General features: G+C 46.3%; 1 protein-coding gene across 1 annotated transcript; it reads left to right on the top strand.

The window, feature by feature from the left end:
- Window positions 1–3,017: 3,017 nt before the first annotated feature.
- LOC114103020 (histone H2A.V-like) lies at window positions 3,018–3,700 on the top strand. Its single transcript, XM_071605456.1, has one exon. The coding sequence runs from the start codon at window positions 3,046–3,048 to the stop codon at window positions 3,430–3,432; it is 387 nt and encodes a 128-aa protein (XP_071461557.1). The 5' UTR covers window positions 3,018–3,045; the 3' UTR covers window positions 3,433–3,700.
- The last annotated feature ends 14,788 nt before the right edge of the window (window positions 3,701–18,488 follow it).

Here is an 18,488-nt window from a genome sequence, read left to right as displayed (position 1 = left end):
CAGCGATTGGTAGACATAGACTGACAAATAATTCTATTTATGGAGACTTAAGACCTTATACTAGATCAGTAATTAAGATGGGACTTTCCCATAACAAGCCAGTCATTTCTGCAAAACCTCCACGGATGCCCCACTGTCCAAACAGTTCTACAATTGAGATTGGCACCTTTCCTAGATGGATGGATTGTGTAAATACCTTTCCTGTACAACATAAGGTGTCTAAAGATAGTGGGTATATTTTAGACTGGTCTCCAAAAATTGATAAAAGACAATTACGAAGAAATTCTGCTATGACATCTGCAGGATTTGTTAGTAATATTTTGACTTACAGTAAAGGAGGTGTTCAGAAAGATGTTTGGCGTTTAATTGCTGCCTCAGAATTCTTACATTTTACAGACAAACCTTTACCAAAATTTGTTGGCAAGAACTGTAAAGAGGGATCTTGCTATGGCTTACGAGCCTGTGTCCAATCTCCTTATGTTTTAATTATTGGAAATGTAAAAGTTAAATGGATAGATGACAGATATATTGTTACTTGTAATAAATGTAACCTAACCAATTGTATTACTAGGTATAATGGAGGAAAAGGAGTGCTGATACTTCATCAGCCCTCTTTTGTTTTATTACCTGCTAATATTTCAGAGCCATGGTATGCTGATACTGGTTTACAAGTCTTGCAGCAAATTCATGCCCAGTTAGCAAGACCAAAACGTGCTATTGGAGTTATAATTGTTGGTGTTTTGGCGCTAGTCTCCTTTATTGCCTCAACTGTCTCTGCGTCTCTGACATTGTCTCAGAATATTCAGCATGCAAAATTTCTTAATAATTTAGCTCAAAATACTTCCAAGGCTCTGCGTAATCAAGTAAATATTGATGAAAGGATTGAGACTAAATTAAACGCCTTAGAGGCGACTGTTATAGACATAGGTAATGAACTTTCAGCCTTAAAATTTAAGGAAAGGCTTAAATGCCATGCCAATTATAAGTATGTTTGTGTTACAGCTGCCAAGTACAATGCTTCTCTCTGGGATTGGGAGAAGGTTAAAAACCATTTATTAGGTATTTGGCAAAATAGTAATAATAGCTTGGATATTCTGGAACTTCATCACCATATCCAAGACATTCAAAATAATAAAGCTAAATTTTCAGATCCTTCTTCTCTGGCAAACCAAATATTAAAGGAGTTAAATGGATTCAACCCTGGAAATATTCTTAAACACTCGGCCTGGTACATTATTGGATTATTCTCTTTGCTGTTAATTCTCTTTTGTGTTGTAATTATAGGATGGCAAGTCTTCGGAACAAGAATACAGAAACTCCAAAGAGTGAACCGCCGCCTCATTTTTAAGAATACAAAGGGGGAATATGTGGGAAGCCATCCTGACACGTGACTGGGCGACTCCCGTTAAGGGTCTGAGGCTTCTGGCTGTGTCGGAATTTTCCCGGCCCTTTCCTGATGAGAGAACCCGTCCGTGTGGGGGTGTGACTGACCACTGACCCCGGGGGCCCAATCACTGACCCTGACCTTGGAGTGCAGTCCCCCCTCAACCTTCATTGGATGGAATTATCCCCTGAATTTCTTGTTCCCCAATAAAAGGCTACTCCCTGGCGTGTTCACTCTCTCTCTCTCCTGCTAGCCCTGAGTAATCCTTGCTGCCCTGCTGGGCGGTTAGAGGTCGGAGCCAGAGAGGGGAGCCGTCTCGGACCTGGCAATAGAAATAAGGTAACTGAGTCTGTGTGTTTTATTTCGATCTCTTCTAACTAACTTTATGCCTAGAACCTCATTAATGAAACCATTGCGCAGGCCGCGTGGTAGACATGAACACATCTGCTCTTCTCGCTCACCATCACACATCCCTACAGCTTGACGCTGTCTTCCAGTGGAAGAGGACAGCCTCTATTGTCACTCTATCATCACTCCTCAGTGGTGGTCGTGCTTATTCTTTTATTTAATTAATTTATTTATTATTTTCGTGCTTATTCTTTTAAATAGCTGCATGCATATCTGTTGTGTTTGGAGCTGCATGTGTGGGGGGACTTCCTGCTGCATGGTTCTTGGCTTTACCCAAGAGAGAGCCAGAAGCCACCAGCTCCCAGCTCCTTGCAGCTGAGGAAGCATTTGGTCAGGTGGCATCAGCTCCACCAACACAACCTACGTGTGCGAGACTTCAGACAGAAGCGGCAGGACAAAGCGGGCTGTGTGGAATGCTGGTGAGGGTGTCAACAGAGACACCCAGGCTGGCGCAGCTGTGAGGTTGAGCTCCAGGCACTGTGCTGGGAGTCATAGCAGGTGCCACGGATGTGGGCCTCTGGTACTGGTGCTCACAGTTCAGTGCCCGGCAGTGGGAAGAATGGTCAGCTCTGCAGTAAGGTCTGGGCATCACTTTGGAGATCCAGCTTCCCAGGGGCACTGAGGGTCACTCAGTGCTCACTCACAAACGCCTTTTCTATGCAATAGCTGGAGTGCTTTCTGATGTCTGTAAGGGGGAATCCCAAGGACACTTTAGGCCAATACGCCAGGGAAGACACCTGGGCCTGGACCCACTCTGCACATTTAAAGTGTAGCCCGTCTGGGTCGACAATATCGGCAATACTTGGGACTTCCTAACCCATTTGTTAGAAAGGCATAATCTTGGACCTACTCCAGTCCTGCTGAGTAGTTTTTGTTTTAAGTTTTTTCTTCTTTTTTAAGTTGCAGATGAACACAATACCTTCATTTTATTTGTTTTTATTTTTATGTGGTGCCAGGGATTGAACCCAGTGCCTCACTCACGCTAGGCAAGCACTCTACCACTGAGCCACAACCCTGGCCCCCTGAGTCGTTTTGTTTTTTTGTTCTGGTACATTCTGTGAGGATCTCCAGGGAATTTGTGAACACAGATTGAGAAGCCATAGCTTAGTATGATTTCAAACACTAGTTGCACCTTAAAACACACTGAGGACCATTAAAAGAATGATCGAGATTGTCCCGACCGGCGGCGGCGATCGGAGCTGCGAGAGCGGCTGCGGCGGCGCGGCCCAGCGAAGGCAGAGGCGGCCGAGACCATGGCTGGAGGCAAAGCTGGAAAGGATAGTGGGAAGGCCAAGGCCAAGGCAGTGTCTCGCTCACAAAGAGCTGGACAACAGTTTCCTGTGGGCCGCATCCACAGACACTTGAAGACTCGCACCTCAAGCCATGGACGGGTGGGTGCCACTGCTGCCGTATATAGTGCTGCGATTCTGGAGTACCTCACTGCTGAGGTGCTGGAGCTGGCAGGTAATGCTTCCAAGGATCTCAAAGTAAAGCGTATTACTCCACGTCACTTGCAGCTTGCAATCCGTGGTGATGAAGAGTTGGATTCTCTTATCAAGGCTACAATAGCTGGGGGTGGTGTGATCCCTCATATCCACAAATCTCTGATTGGAAAGAAGGGACAGCAGAAAACTGCTTAGAGGGTTGTTTTAACCAATCCTCTTCCTCCCCGTCATTGTACTGTAACTGGGACAGAAGATAACAGTGGGGATGTGTGGAATTTTAAAAAACAGTTAAATGGAAAGGCATAGACAATTACTGTAGACATGCTAAAAGAAACATTTGTATGTTCTTAGACTCGAAGTTTGATAAAGTACCTTTTCATGTGGTGACAGTGTGTGTTGATTGGCTAGGTTTCTCCCATATGTTTTATACAAAAATGGAATTGATAAACCATTTTTTACAAAATTATTGTCTCAAAATTGTTCTGTTCATGATGTATTGAAAATATTTTGCTCAGCTTTTGAATTTTTTTAAAATCATAATCATTATTCAGAATAGTCTTAAAGTAGAAATTGGGAATATAGCTTTATCGTGATTGATATTCCATGTTGTATTGAATGTTAGATGCTATCAATTTGTTATAATGCTCCATTATCCTATTATATACCACTAAGGAAGGAAAACTCCTTGAATTAATGCCATCAATTATAGGATACATCTCAATTTCAGAGATGTTAGAATATGGAAAAATATGCATTTAAGACCGAAATGGGGTAGTAGATTTACTGGAATCCTTTACTGAATACTTACCACGTGCCAGGCCCTGTGGTCAGTGCTTTACTAATCAAGAAATCTTATCACATTATAGACACGGTTCCTGAGGTTCACAGAAATTAAATGATCTGCCAAAAAATATTTAGGACTAACAGAGCAGAGCTAGAATATACACCTAGATCTTATTGACTCTAGAGCCCACACCCTTACCTAGATTTAATGTTAGATTTATCAAACATTTCTGCTTTTGGCTTAAAATTCCAACTTTTGGTGGTCTTTTATTGATATAGTAACAGTAATTTGTACAATCTTTTAAAAATTATTTTTCGTTGTCAGTTTCTAAATAACTGTTAGAAGATTTAAGTTAATTTAATTTAAGATTTAATTAATGGTCCATCAGAAAATTCTATTTTTCTGTCTGGAAATCTTCATAAAGAAGGAAATTTTTGATGTTTTATAGTATAACACTATCAAAACAAAACTCAATTTTAAAAATATTTTAGTATGGAAATCCTCACAAATACACAAAAATAAAGAGAACAGTATGATTAAGCCCCCCCCCCCAAAAAAAAAGAATGATCAATGTCCAATTCCATCTTCCATAACATTGACTTGGGCAAGAACGGAGGTCACAACCACAGGGCAAAAGGCAGTGTGGAATAGATTATTTGCAGAGCTCAAAGAATCTCCCCACAGGTCACTTATTCGTTACCCAGGGACAAGAACCATCTTCTCAGCAGGTACAGCTGGCAGAGCTGCCACAGGGAGAGGGAGGCTCCCTTCACCCAAAGCACTGACCCCTCACTTGGGCCTGCAGGTGGTCAGTGGGCAGTTGAAGTCAGGAGGAAGCACGGCAGCTGGGCCCTCGTTCCATATCTCGCCTTTACTGCCGTGAACTTGGGGTGGGATTCCTGCTCCACTCTGCACCCAGGCATGCCAGTCATCTCAAGGGTGATTACAAAGTCGGCCTCTCCCACCTCAAGGGTGAAGTCTCCAAGGTCAGAGCATTTTCAAGATCTGCAGCGGCGCCAACACCAGCCCTCCCGGCTCCCTGCCCAGCTCCATTCATGGCCCTGCCCCCTCCAGCAAGTGCAACAGCACTGGGCTGACCCGCTGAGCAGCAGCAACCAACTGTGGGATCACACTGGCCCTGGCTGGGATCACAGGTCCAACAGGTGAACGTGGAGCAGCGAGTGGAAACTGTCCCCTTGAGCCAGGGGACCTCTCTGAGGCCATCTTGCAGAACCAGAACTGAAAGACAGTCAACCACATGGGTCTGACTAGACTGTTTACTGGAGCACACTCTCAGCCCCCACCCGGGGTGTGCTCTGTGTGGTCTGGGCTCCTCCCGGGCACCCCAGACAGGGCTGCGGCGCTGGACCACCGTACCTCCCATGGCCATATCCACTGACATCCCTCTCCTGTTTTCCATCATTGTTTTTATTCTGGCTTTTGGGGCAAGTGTCGGGACACCCAGAGTCAGGCCTTGGGCTTAGGACTCTGGCAACAGCACCACCCAAAGAAGAGATAAACCTTCACACACGAGGGACACAGTGACTGCGTGAGCCCCAGGTGTGAAGCCATGGGGACATGGCACCCTCTGTACAGAACGCCTGCCAAGCCCACGGACCTGCTTCTCACTGAGAGGGACAGTGGGAAATCCAAACCAAGGGACAGCCTGTGGAATGGACTCCCGAGAGATTGACCCAGACTAATAGCAGCTGACCCCAATTTCACACAACCTGGGGCTGACCACTTCACTTTGGGGCTCTGCATGTAGCAGAGCAGCTTCAAAAGTCAGCCCTTGGCATAGGGTTTGATAAAAAAAAAAAAAATAGGAAAAAAGACACCACTCCTCTGTGCACCATGTGATGAATCATGTGCTATCACGGGCGGGGTGGGGGGGGTGGGGGGGGTGGGGGGGTGTAGGCAGGCAGGGCGTGTGCAGAGATCTCAGTGTCCCCTCCCAGGTACACTAGCATTAGCCCTCTGGGAGTAGCAACACAGTGTGCCTCATGCAGGGGGGTGTGCTTACTCTCAGTGATGTGCCAAAGTGCCACAACATCTCTGCTTGGTTTTAAATGGTTCGGGGAAATCCATGTATGAGAGAGAAAGAGAGAGAGAGAGGCGCAACACACCCACTGCTAGGCACACTGCCAGGCTGACAAACCTAGGTCAGGGCTCAGCAACATTTTTTGGTGAAGATAGTAAGTACTTGTGGCTTTGTGGCCCGCTCAGTCTCTGTCACAATACTTAACTTTGATGTTTCAACACAAAAATGCCATAAACAATATATAAACAAATATGCATGGCTGTGTTCCCACAAGTTTCTTTCTATGCAGTACTGGACTCAAACCCAGGGCTTTGTGCACCCTGGGCGAACATTCCACCTCTGAGCTACATCCCCACCCCCTGAATTTCCTATCATTTTTATGTGTCATGAAATATTTTCTTCTAATTAGTACTTCTCTCATTAAAGTTAGAACACACTCATTTCAAAAATTTTTCTCTGAAAGGATACCACCAAAGTGATGTCAGTAACTTCCCCTTTAGGAGCAGAAGGAATGAATTGAGGGGAACTTGGTTTGACTTTATTTACTTCTGAACTGTTGGCGTGTTCCAAAGAGGGCTTTGGCTTTTGGTTGGTTTTTTGTTTTCTTTTTTCATTAAGCTGCTTCTTAGATTAGTCAGCTTTTGTGCTGCAGCAACAACAAATGTGAACATCTCTGAGGCTCCTGCTCTGTGAGGGCTGAGCAGGGCCTGCAGATGGCCTCCCTGTGTCCGCTCACTCTGGAATGGATGGTCAAGAACACCCCGCTCCTGGCCAGGGCGGGACCACTGACTACACTGGCCAAACCTTGCAACTGCACTGAGGCTTCTGCTGACCCAGGATGAGCCCTGCACTCCTAGGCCAGAGGTGCAGTGGGCAAGCTGCCCAGGGAGTCTGGGAGGGCAGAAGCCAGTGATGGTGAGACCCTGACACCTTCACTGCACTTCTTCCAGACTAAGAAAATCTATTTTGAAGAATATTTTCTTTGTTCTTATGTAATTTTCCCCATTTCCTCATTTTTTTTTCCTTTTAAATTCCCTATTTATATGTAAAGACTGAAGACTGTTTAGTAGTGCTTTTCAAACTTGTGGGTGGCAACCCATTATTGAGTCAAGAAATTAATTAAATAGGGGCACAATCACCATTTTTGCAGGGGTTGGGGGAGAACCAGGGATTGAACCCAGGAGTACTTAACCACTGAGCCACATCCCCAGCCCTTTTTATTTTTTGACAGGGTCTTGCTAAGTTGCTGAGGCTGGCTTTGAACTTGTGATCCTCCTGCCACTGTGCTTGGCACAATCAGAATTTTTGTTTAAAACAAGAAGAATAGGATAGAATAGATAATTATAAGAAAACATTAACACAGCAAAATAAGAATTGTTTCATGAAATTTTTTTAAATATTTATTTTTTAGGTGTAGATGGACACAACACAATGCCTTTATTTTTATGTGGTGCTGAGGATCGAACCCGGGTCTCGCCCGTTCTAGGGGAGCACTCTACCGCTGTACCACAATCCCAGCCCTTCATGAAATTTTTATTTGCCGTGTCTGTAAGTCTGTGTTCTGACATAAACTATATATGTGTATGCACGTGTGTGTGTATTTATTTACTCACTTTTTGTGGTGCTGGGGGCTGAACCCAGGGCCTCATGCATGCCCAGCAATCACTCTGCTACTGAGCCACACCACCAGTCCTAAACATTTTTTTTTTTTACTTTGCATTTCAGTCAAGACACTTTTTTAAAAAAAATATTTTTTTAGTTGTAGGTGGACACAATATCTTTATCTTATTTATTTATTTGTTTATGTGTGGTGCTGAGGTTCAAACCCAGTGCCTCACACTTGCCAGGCAAGTGCTCTACCACTGAGCCCCAGCCCCAGCCCCTCAGTCAAAACACTTTAAAGCTTAGACATAGAGGACAGTCTAGATTAAAGAATGAAGGGAAGTCTGCCATAGAATTTGGTCACTAAGACACGACTGAGCAGAAGCTGGTGGATAGAGCAGACTGGCTGCCCTGGTGTCCACGCCATCCTCCACATTGTTATGTGACTGCCTACACTGCAGGGACCAGAAATCCTAACACTACACTCCCTATTCCAATGGGGGCTGGGTCCCAGGCATCCAGGTGGACAGAGCTCCCACCAGTCCTGTGGCTGTTAAGACTGCACACCATTCTTTGCTACTCCTCCCACTGAGGGGTGGGATCTGGTCCTCCCCTAGAACCTGTTCTGGATTTGGAGGTGTGTTTGGCCAACAGAACACCATCTCTGAGCACAGTCCATAAGAGGCCTTGCAGCTCCCTGGGCCTCTTGGGACGCACGCTCTGAGCGGCCATGTGGGAAGAAGCCCCAAAGCAGGAGACGGCAAGTGGAGGTGCTCCGTGGCGGAGTGAAAGCGCACTCCTGGAAGTGGGTCCCCCAGCCCCCGCTGCCCCAGACAGATGGGGTGGAACCTGAGTTAAGCATGATGGTGGCCTTCAAGGCTTCCCAGGGAGAAAGGGTGGCTTTTTGTCTGGAAGCCCTGAATCGGGTCTGAGAGTAGGGCTGGCTGCAAACAGGACACCTGGGAATCCAGAGCTGGCACTAAGAACCACGGGGGAGCCCAGAACCTGGGCTGGAGAGGCAGAAGTGGGGCACTCAGCATGGCAGGCAGATAGCTCACACCGCTGAGCGTCCGGGCGTTGACTGGGAATATGCCAGCCTTCTACAAGCATGGCCACACTTGACCTCCCCACGACCTTCAATGACTCACATGGCAGATGAAGAAATTGAGGCAAGACAAAGTTCAATGACTCCAGGTCACAACCAGGAAATGGGAAAGGCTGGATTCAAACCACCCGACTCCAAACTGCCTCCCACCAGCCACTCACCCCAACATGGCTTCTGAGAGCAAGGCCAGTCCCCGGGCACTCTGAAACCAGGGAGAACACCAGGGACCCATGAGGTGGGCATGTGTTCTTGCACACCGTACAGATGGCTGAACCTCACAAGGTAACTCATGTAGGTGTTCCCACGCCTCATCCTCTAGAACCGGCTGCAGCCTCAGAAACTGTTCCCACACTGTGAGACAGGAAAGTTCCACTGGGCCAAGGGCTCTTTCCATCCAGGTAACCTGAGAGCCTTGGTATTACCGAGAGCCCCAACAGCTCAGACCTCTTACCCTGGTGTAAATGTGACTCAGTGGATGCTGGCAAGGGTAACTGCTAGAAGGAGGCTGGGAATTTTAAGATGTTCCCTATATCCTTCTCCTCTGGTTACTCCCGTGATCATGCCATGTTATGCGGCAAGAGACATCATCCAGTGTTAGCAAGCTCCCTGTTACTACAAGAAAATACCCGCGGTAATCAACTTTGAAAGAGGAAAGGTTTATTTTTGCTCATGGTTTTGGAGTTTTCAGTTCATGGTCAACTGGCCCTACTGCTTTTGGGTCTGTGGTGAGACGGCACATCAAGACCGTGTGCATGGCAGAGCAAGATGCTCACCTCACTGCAGCAGGAAGGAGAGGGTGAGAGCAAGAGACCAGCACCTCACAGTCTGCACTGAGGGCACGCCCCAGTGACCTGAGACCTCTGCCAGGCCCGCCTCTTAAGGTTCCTCCACTTCCACGAGTGCCTTGCTGAGGACCAGCCTTCAGCACCCGGGCCTGGGGGGACGTTCCAGATCCATCTGCCATGCAGTGAGCCTTGTCTAATCCGTAAGCCCTTTTCTTTTTAAATTCCACTTTTTTTTTTTTTAAAGTGGAATTCCCTGGCAGGTGCCAGAAGTGACAAAGATACTTGACCAAACTCTCACCAGGCTCCTCTGAACTCTTTTCTCTACTAGGCCTTGACCTTGACCACAAAGACTATAGCAAACTAAGGCGATTTCTATCAGCTCAAGGCTGTACCACTCTTACTCTGTGCCAACATCTAGGGGTAAGATCTCCCAGCCGGTGGGAAGAGAGCCCCCTAACTCCAGTAATGGCCAGCTGGCAAATGCGGTGGGCATAATCACACTCACACTGGCCTACCCTTTTGTAGCTTTCCCTTTCTTTTTTCTTTTCTTTTTTTTTTTTTTTTTTTTAGAGAGAGAGAGAATTTTTTTTTTTTAATATCTATTTTCTAGTTTTCGGCGGACACAACATCTTTGTTTGTATGTGGTGCTGAGGATCGAACCCGGGCCGCAAACATGCCAGGTGAGCTTGCTACTGCTTGAGCCACATCCCCAGCCCTGTAGCTTTCCCTTTCTTGGCTCTATACTGAGAACCTGCTAGCCCCCTCCTACTTGTTCATTCTTTCTTTAAAATGCACAGCCACCTCTCTAAAAAATTAACAAAGTTGAGTTTCACTTGCTCTGGACTCTTCCCTATTGCAATACTGATACTGATTATAATCTGTCCTTAGACTGGGTTTATAGCTTGGTGATGGAGTGCTTGTCTAGCATGTGAGACACTGGGTTCGATTCTCAGCACCACATATAAAAAAATTAAATCTGTTCTTACCACTTTAACTAGATTGCACCTGTGTCTTTGACAGAAGTCAGAGCAGTTCTTTTTTTTTCTTTCTTATTTTGTGCCACTGGGGGATTAAACCCAGGAGTACTCTACCACTGAGCTATCTCCCCACCCCTTTATTTATTTATTTTTTTAAATTTTGAGATAGGATTTCTCTAGGTTGCTCAGGTTGGCCTCAAGCTTGTCATCCTTCTTCCACAGCCTCCCAAGTAGCTGGGATAACAGACGTGCACCATGGTGCCTGGATGAAGCCAGAGGATTCCTGAGCCTGAGAACGACTGCACACACAGTTGCTGGCTGGACCCCCATCTGAGGGGCCACTTGGTTTACATGTCAGGCAGCCTCTGGAAACTGAAGAAGCCTCCAGCTGATAGGCAGCAGCAACATGGAGACCTCTGAGCTAGCAACTGAGTCCTGTCACTGAATTTCTTGGAAGTGGATTCTTTCTAGAACTTCCAAGTAAGACCAGCCGACATCTTGATTGATGCCTATGACAACCCAGGCACCCTAAATATATCTGACCTGTAAAACTATGGGTGTTTGCATAGTAAGTATGCAGTAACTTACTATGCAGCAAAAAAACACACTAACACCCGCTTTGTGTGACCCCACAATCCCACATCTAGGAGTCTGTCCTGAAGACATGCTGTCAACAGTTCAAAAACATGTATTCACTGCAAAAATTTAAACTAGAAATACTGGAAACTATCTAAATGTCCACATAGAGGAGACCGGTTGACCAGACTGGCGTGTATACCACAGAGCTCCAAGAACAAGGACCATTTCTATGGACTGAAAGGAAGTGACCTCCAGAAGATGTTAGGTGAAGAAACTACACTGCAGAAAAGTACATGTATGTATTCTGTCTTTTGCATGAGAAAGGGGAAAGTAAAACATTCATATCTCTGCTTATCATAAAATAAGACACAAATCAGAAGATGATGCAGCTGTTTACATACACAGGGTGAGCAGAAGAGGTAGGAATGATGCATCTCTGAGCATACACCCCTTTTCCACGTTTTTCACTGGTGCATTGCAGTATGTGATGACAGGATTTGTTGTTCCATATTAGTACAAGCACATAGCACAACAATAATGATTTGACCAATGTCACTCCCCAGCATGTCCCCCTCTCCCCTGCCTCTCTCCCGCCCTCTGGTTGAGTGTACTATTTTTTTTTTAATTTTGTAGTTGTAAATTAAACTGGACAGAATGCCTTTATTTTGTTTATGGTGCTAAGGATCGAAGTCAGTGCTTTGAACATGCTAGGCAAATGCTCTGCCACTAAGCTACAGTCTCAGTCCCAGCGTACACCTTTTTGATAGTTTTGAGTTTTAAAAGCATGGCAGTATCCTACATATTCAAAATATATTTTATATGTATGTACATATGTGTGTGTGTATATATATATATATATATATATATATATATATATATATACACACACACACACATGTGAATGAAAATAAAATAAAAACTGAAAATAATTAAACTGATTCTATTGCAAAATAGTTCCATAACCACACTGAAAGTGGGGGAAAGGAACAAATTCCAGTAACTGAACACAGTGTTTGACTATACACCCTCAGTTAGGGGGCAGTTGTATGGTTAGGAGAACTGTGAACCAATCCTAGGTGTGATGCTGCTAATGGTCTGGGTGAAGCCATTCACAATAGAAGATGAAGCTGATGTGTCGATATAGCTGGGAAACAGATTCTCACTGAGGAAGAAGGAAGTGCAAATATGGAGCAGGGAAGGCAGGAGCTAAAGCACCACAGGGAGGGGTCCAAGTGAATGAATGGTTTCTAAATATGTATGAGGCTTGTGTCATCACGCATTACGAATGTGCAGATGAGCATGCAGATCTGTGTGAATGCACATGCACCTATTTCCTAACTCTGTCCACTGAAAGAGCCAAGCAGCAAAGCAGCGAATACACGGAATCTTCAGTGTCTCCTTAGTGCCACCCACCAAAAGAAATCAGGGCTTCTCAGAGAAGAGGCAGAGCCCAGGGCTGGCGAAACACACGGCAGGAAAATCCTTTTACACCAAAGCAAGGAAGTGATTTTAAAAAAGTATGGATTACATTACAAGGGCAGAGGAGACAGCCTGAATGGGTTCCCACAGGCAAATCTGTGACAATCTGAGTGTGAAAATAATTACGTAATGAGTTGTAAGTTGTTAAAAACAGGAACCCACACATTCCTTATGTGAGTCCATAACCAGGGACAGATAAGGTCTCCCACTCACAGAAGGAAAGGAGGGCAGGTGGAAAGGTGGAGGGGTGCTGAAGCTGGCAGCCATCACGGTGAAGGCTGGATGAGGCCAGGACAGGCGCCGTGGGGCCAGGGCTGAATGCAGAGGCAACTTTGATGAAGAGCACAGCAGCACCTGGCGCCCCTCACCGTCTCACTGCTTATGAGCTGAAAGGCAGGAATAAACAGAAATGACCATCCAGTGTGGCATGGGGCTTAATTCATTTCAAGATGATTTGGGGAAAATGTACATTTATGTTTATATTGTGCTTCTTTTATTTTTGCAACTTTTTATGAATTTGAATTTATTTCCAGTAGTTTTAAAAGTGTGGGAAAAGGAGGCATTACATAGAAAGACTCTGCATAAGGCGGGCTGGGGGCTGACGGCTGACCCAAAAGAGGAGGAGCCAAGTATGGTGACCCCTGCTGATGGGCCTGAGGGGCCCACGGGAGTCCCCGACTGCAGTTGGAGAGGCGGATGCCTATCATGCAGCCTGATCTTGGGGCGTCCACAGCAAGAGCACACGCCCGACCTCTGAGCCCCAGCCCTGGGCTAATGGGGAGACCTCCAACACAGAGCTCTCCCAGCTCACCCCGTGTGATCCTGCCTGGCTGGGGCCTGTGCTGGCTGCTGTCCCGACTATAGTCCCCTCCCGTGACCTCACCTGCATCTGGCCATCTCCCCCGGATCCCAGCACTCAGCCTGTGTTTCCCTCTAGTTGTTCTGGCTCGGGGTGCCCTGCCCTGGCCCTGACTCCATGGTCTGCTTATGACTCAGGACTCTGGCTCCTCGACCCAGGACCCCACCCTGCCTATGTTCTCTGCCTTCCCAGGGGAAGAACGGGGCCTTTTAACCCAGAACCTGCCCAGTTGTCCTGAGAAAGGTCAACATGAGCCCTCTGGTCTGTGACCCCAGCTACTGACCCAGCTAAGCCTGGGGACAAGCAGTGACCCACGGAGCTTCACACAGGGCACCAGTGTGAGCAGCGAGTGCTCTCCTGGGGACCCACATGTCACAGCCATGGCCTGCCTGCCCGACCCCCCTTGCCCCACTCTGGTTAGGGGTGCTTGGGACCCACAAGGAAGGAGCTTCAGAAACAGGATGACCAGGAGGGGCTGTGTGAGTTGTAAACAGAGGAACGACACTTTGGCCCACTGTCCTGAGCCAAGGCTGAGGGGCATCTGGCGATGACTTTCTCACTAGCAGTGCCACAGCACAGGGTGTAACATGTCCCTTTGGTCTCTCTCCCTCCCCTTGTGACTGACGCATGGTATTCAGCATGGGCTTCACTCCCTGGCCTAATCTGACCTCCTCCCTCTCAAGAGACCCAGTCTGTGTTGTGTTATGAGCAACAGAAAACCAAAAAGACAAATTCAAATGGATGCGTCTCCAAAAGAGACACCCGTGGCCAATCTGCCCAAGAGACACCCGTGGCCAATCTGCACACGAACAGACACTCAACTAGTAATCCTTAGAGAATTGCAACTCAAAGCCAATGTGAGATACTACTTCATACTGCTCAGGATGGCTACTCTTAGAAATAAGCGGGGAAGAAAACCCCCAGAAATCGAAGAATCCCCAGAGTTGGTGAGGAATAGGAGGCTGGAACTCGCACTATGCACGGCTCCTTGGAGTGTAAAACAGCAGCTGTTGTGGAAGACACCTGGGCAACTCCTCAGAACATCAGGTGCAGAACTGCCACAGGGCAGGCAATCCCATCTCACACAGACAATTAAAAGCAGAGACTCAGACACACTTGCATGTGAGCATTTAGCGCAGCCAAGATAGGGAAACAAGTCGAGTGCCCATCAACAGATGAAAGGGTATGCAAGCATGGCAGAGATATACAAAGGAATATTAGCTGGCCATAAAAAGGATGGAATTTGGATAATGGCACACGTTGGACAAACCTTGAAAATTCATATGTAGTGAAATAAGCCAGACACAGATGGACCATGCAAGGTACCCAGAGTACAGAAGAGGGTACCAGGGCTGAGGGGGAAGAATGAGAGTCACAGTTCTGGAAATTGCAGTGGTGATGGTCACAGCATTGGGAATATACTTTAAGCTACTAAGTCATAAGCCTAAAAATGGTACATTTAATGTTGTGCGTATTTTACTACAATAAAAGACGTGGGTGAGGGCAAAGGCTTGGTGCTAAGAGCTGAAATATCTTGAGCATCACTGTGAACCCTCCAAACCAGCTGGTGAGGGATCCTTTCCAGCCCAGGCCCCATACTGAGGAGAAACTATGGGGGCTGTCAAAAAACGGAACAGGGCCAAGGCACCCAAGACAAGGGAAGTCCTAGGCCAGAGTGACAAAGGGCCAGCAGGTACACATTCTGGAGGGCAGAGTCCATGGTGTAGCTCCTCAGCGCTGCTGATTCAGACTAAGAGCACCCATAAGCAATACACAAAAGATGCACATGGTTGTATTCCAATAAAACACTACTTAAAAAACAGATGGGCCAGAACTGTGGCTGTGGCTCAGTGGCAGAGCACTTGCCTAGCATGTGTGAGGCACAGGGTTCCATCCTCAGCACCACATAAAAATAAATAGTAAAAATAAAGGTATCATGTCCATCTACAACAAAAACTAAAAAAGCAGGCAGGCCGGGCATGGTAACTCCTAATAGCTTGGGAGGCTGATCATGAGTTCAAAGCCAGCTTCAGCAAGTTAGTGAGGTCTTAAGCAACTTAGTGAGACCTATCTCAAAATAAAAAAAAATAAAAAGGGCTGGGGATGTGGCTAAGTGGAAAAGCACCCCTGAGTTCAATCCCTGGTATCAAGATTAAAAACCAACCTGCCGCGTCCGGCTAACGGAGCCGAGTCCGGCGAGGGACGGCGGGGTTAAAAAATACACAGGACACCAAGGTTCTTCATCCAGGAGGGAGCATGTGCGCGCTTTATTGCCAAATTTGTTCCCCTTATATATCTTTTTAACAGCTGCGGGAAATCACTCAAAAGTGAGGAGGGAAGAGTAATAACTGCGTCCTTGGGTTACCGTCATGTTAGAGTCTGTAAACAAGTCAAAAATAACACCTGGCATTTTGCCAGGGGAATGTTAGAGTTCGTAAACAAGTTTGGATGGTGCCTGGCAAAATGCCAGAGGGAGTGGTTTGAGAAGTAACAAAAACAAGCCATTAAGTGTGGAGATTCCTTATTGGTTGACTGATGTATCTAGTTTATGCTAATTAAGATAAGCTGTGCGGAATGTATAAATACCGCTCCTGTCCTGCAATAAACGGCTCCTACTCCTGCTGTATCAACGTACACAAGTTTTTCGTCACCCCCCGGTTATTTTGCTGCAGCCGGACTGCAGCAGATGGTGGCCTGTTACGGGGAGCCCCGAGACACTCGGGGGTAAGTGACGAAATAAGCTGCCCGTCCATAGATAGGACGGGAGCAAATCTGCTCGTCCCTAGGAAGATAGGGCGAGAGGAAAAATGGTCATTTCAAGAAAATGGAGAAGATTGATACAGTATGTTTGTGTCTTGTTTTGTCTCAGTGTATTGTATTGTCTTTGTGATGAAAATATGGAAGGGGTGAGAAGTAAATTACTAAGGGAAGAAGGCACCCCAATGGAACCAAGAATAGTTAGGGCATGTGTTGATAGAAGCCCAGGAACTCTAGTCAGAAAGAAACAGAAAGTTCAGAAGAAGAAAGATTATCAGAGGAGGAAGGATTATCAGGAAAAAAGTTGCAGCAAAAGGCTATTACTAAATACTTTTCGTTACCGGAGGGTGCGTGAAGCGGAGAGGCGGCTGCCGAGTGTGCAAGCCAGTCACAGTGCAGCAAGGATTTTCCAAGAGGCGGCGGCAACTGGCTCTTCCAGGCCTCCTGGCCGGGGAGCTGGCTCTTCCACTGCTGCGAGCCCAAATCTAGACCTGACCTGGAGGCACAGTCTCGCAGGCTCTTGCTCCCTGTGCCCAGTAGCAGTTTGAGTCCGGGACCCTCCCCAGGGCGATCTGGGGCTACCCGGATGCTACAGCCAGCAGAAGACGCTACTAGCGTCCCTGATGTTTGCTCATTTTCAATGCCAATAACTAAGCTACAATGGTTCTCCCATACCTGGAAGCTAATGAGTAATGCGCACTATTAATGCTTATTTCAAATGTAGAAAACCTTGAGATAATGTACTAAATTGTTCAGAAGGTTGTTTTCTTAGTAGAATGCTACAGGATTTTCTTTAGCCATCCGGAGTTCCTGCCTTCGTCCCAGTGCCGGTGAGGATGAGGGTGGAAGAATTTCCAGTGTTGCTGAAAACTGGACAAGACTTCGGCTGAGAACCAGAGGAGACTTCGGATTAAGCTGGCTGCCTGCAGAACTTACCTGGACTGTGATTTAAGCTAGCTGCCTGCAGAATTTACCTGGACTGTGATTTACCTGGACTGTGAGTTAATCTATTGAGACACTGCTTTACCTGGACTGAGACAACAAACTGTAATCTATAACAAATTGTAACTCGGTATCTTTGCTAAAGGTGTCATTGCTGGTATAATTTTTCCAAGGGCTTCTTGCATGGAGCCATCAATTGGCTTGGTATTGTGGCATTTTGTATCCTCCCTTTCTGTTTGTAGCAGGTTATTTATGGTGTTTCTGTAAAAACCACTATGGTCATTATTTAAATTAAACAAAAGGGGGAAATGTTAGTCTGTAAACAAGTCAAAAATAACACCTGGCATTTTGCCAGGGGAATATTAGAGTTCGTAAACAAGTTTGGATGGTGCCTGGCAAAATGCCAGAGGGAGTGGTTTGAGAAGTAACAAAAACAAGCCATTAAGTGTGGAGATTCCTTATTGGTTGACTGATGTATCTAGTTTATGCTAATTAAGATAAGCTGTGCGGAATGTATAAATACCGCTCCTGTCCTGCAATAAACGGCTCCTACTCCTGCTGTATCAAGCTACAGAAGTTGTTCGTCACCCCCCTGATTATTTTGCTGCAGCCGAACGAACTGCGGCACCGTCACATCACCGTCCCCTATCAGGAGGCTCGAACAGGTCAAGATGTTCCCGAGAGACACATATGCGTGAGGCAGATAAACAGGGCATCACGGCCTTGTGAGCTGGCCACATTGACATGCATAACAAAGAACTGGGGGTTGAGTCCCCAGGGGCCAGGGCGGGCCTGCTACCAGCACAACCAACCAACCAGCAACATAGCAGCTCTGAAAGGTAATGATGGGATATCAAGAAAAGCAGGCTCATAAAATAGTGAACCACTTTATTTTTATTTGATAATGGCAACTGAATCCACAGGTGCTTAGCCACTGAGCCACATCCCCAGCCCTTTTTATTTTTTTGAGAAAGGGTCTCACTAAATTGCTTAAGACTTCACTAAATTGCTGAGGCTGGCTTTAAACTTGTGATCCTCCTGCCTCAGCCTCCAAGATTACAGGAGTGCACCACTGCACCTGGCCAATCCACTGTATTGAGACAACGTTGATCTAGAGATAAAGCTTGTATATTTCACACAAACAACTTGATGAAATCTGGAGATGGATACACGACCCTGAAAGCATTGTGGTCTATGCCATTGACCTACCCATCACCCTGGAAGTTTCTTCCTACACTCTTGATTTATTACTATGACTTCTTGTGACAAGAACACTTGTGGTGAGATTACCTTCTCTGCAAATCTTTGCATGCACAATGTAGTATTACTAACTGTACGTCC

The sequence above is a fragment of the Marmota flaviventris genome, chromosome 19, assembly GCF_047511675.1.
Source record: "Marmota flaviventris isolate mMarFla1 chromosome 19, mMarFla1.hap1, whole genome shotgun sequence".
In the NCBI taxonomy this organism is placed as follows: domain Eukaryota; kingdom Metazoa; phylum Chordata; class Mammalia; order Rodentia; family Sciuridae; genus Marmota; species Marmota flaviventris.
The sequence above is the reverse complement of the archived record's forward strand: the minus strand, read 5'-3'. Positions and strand labels throughout refer to the sequence as shown.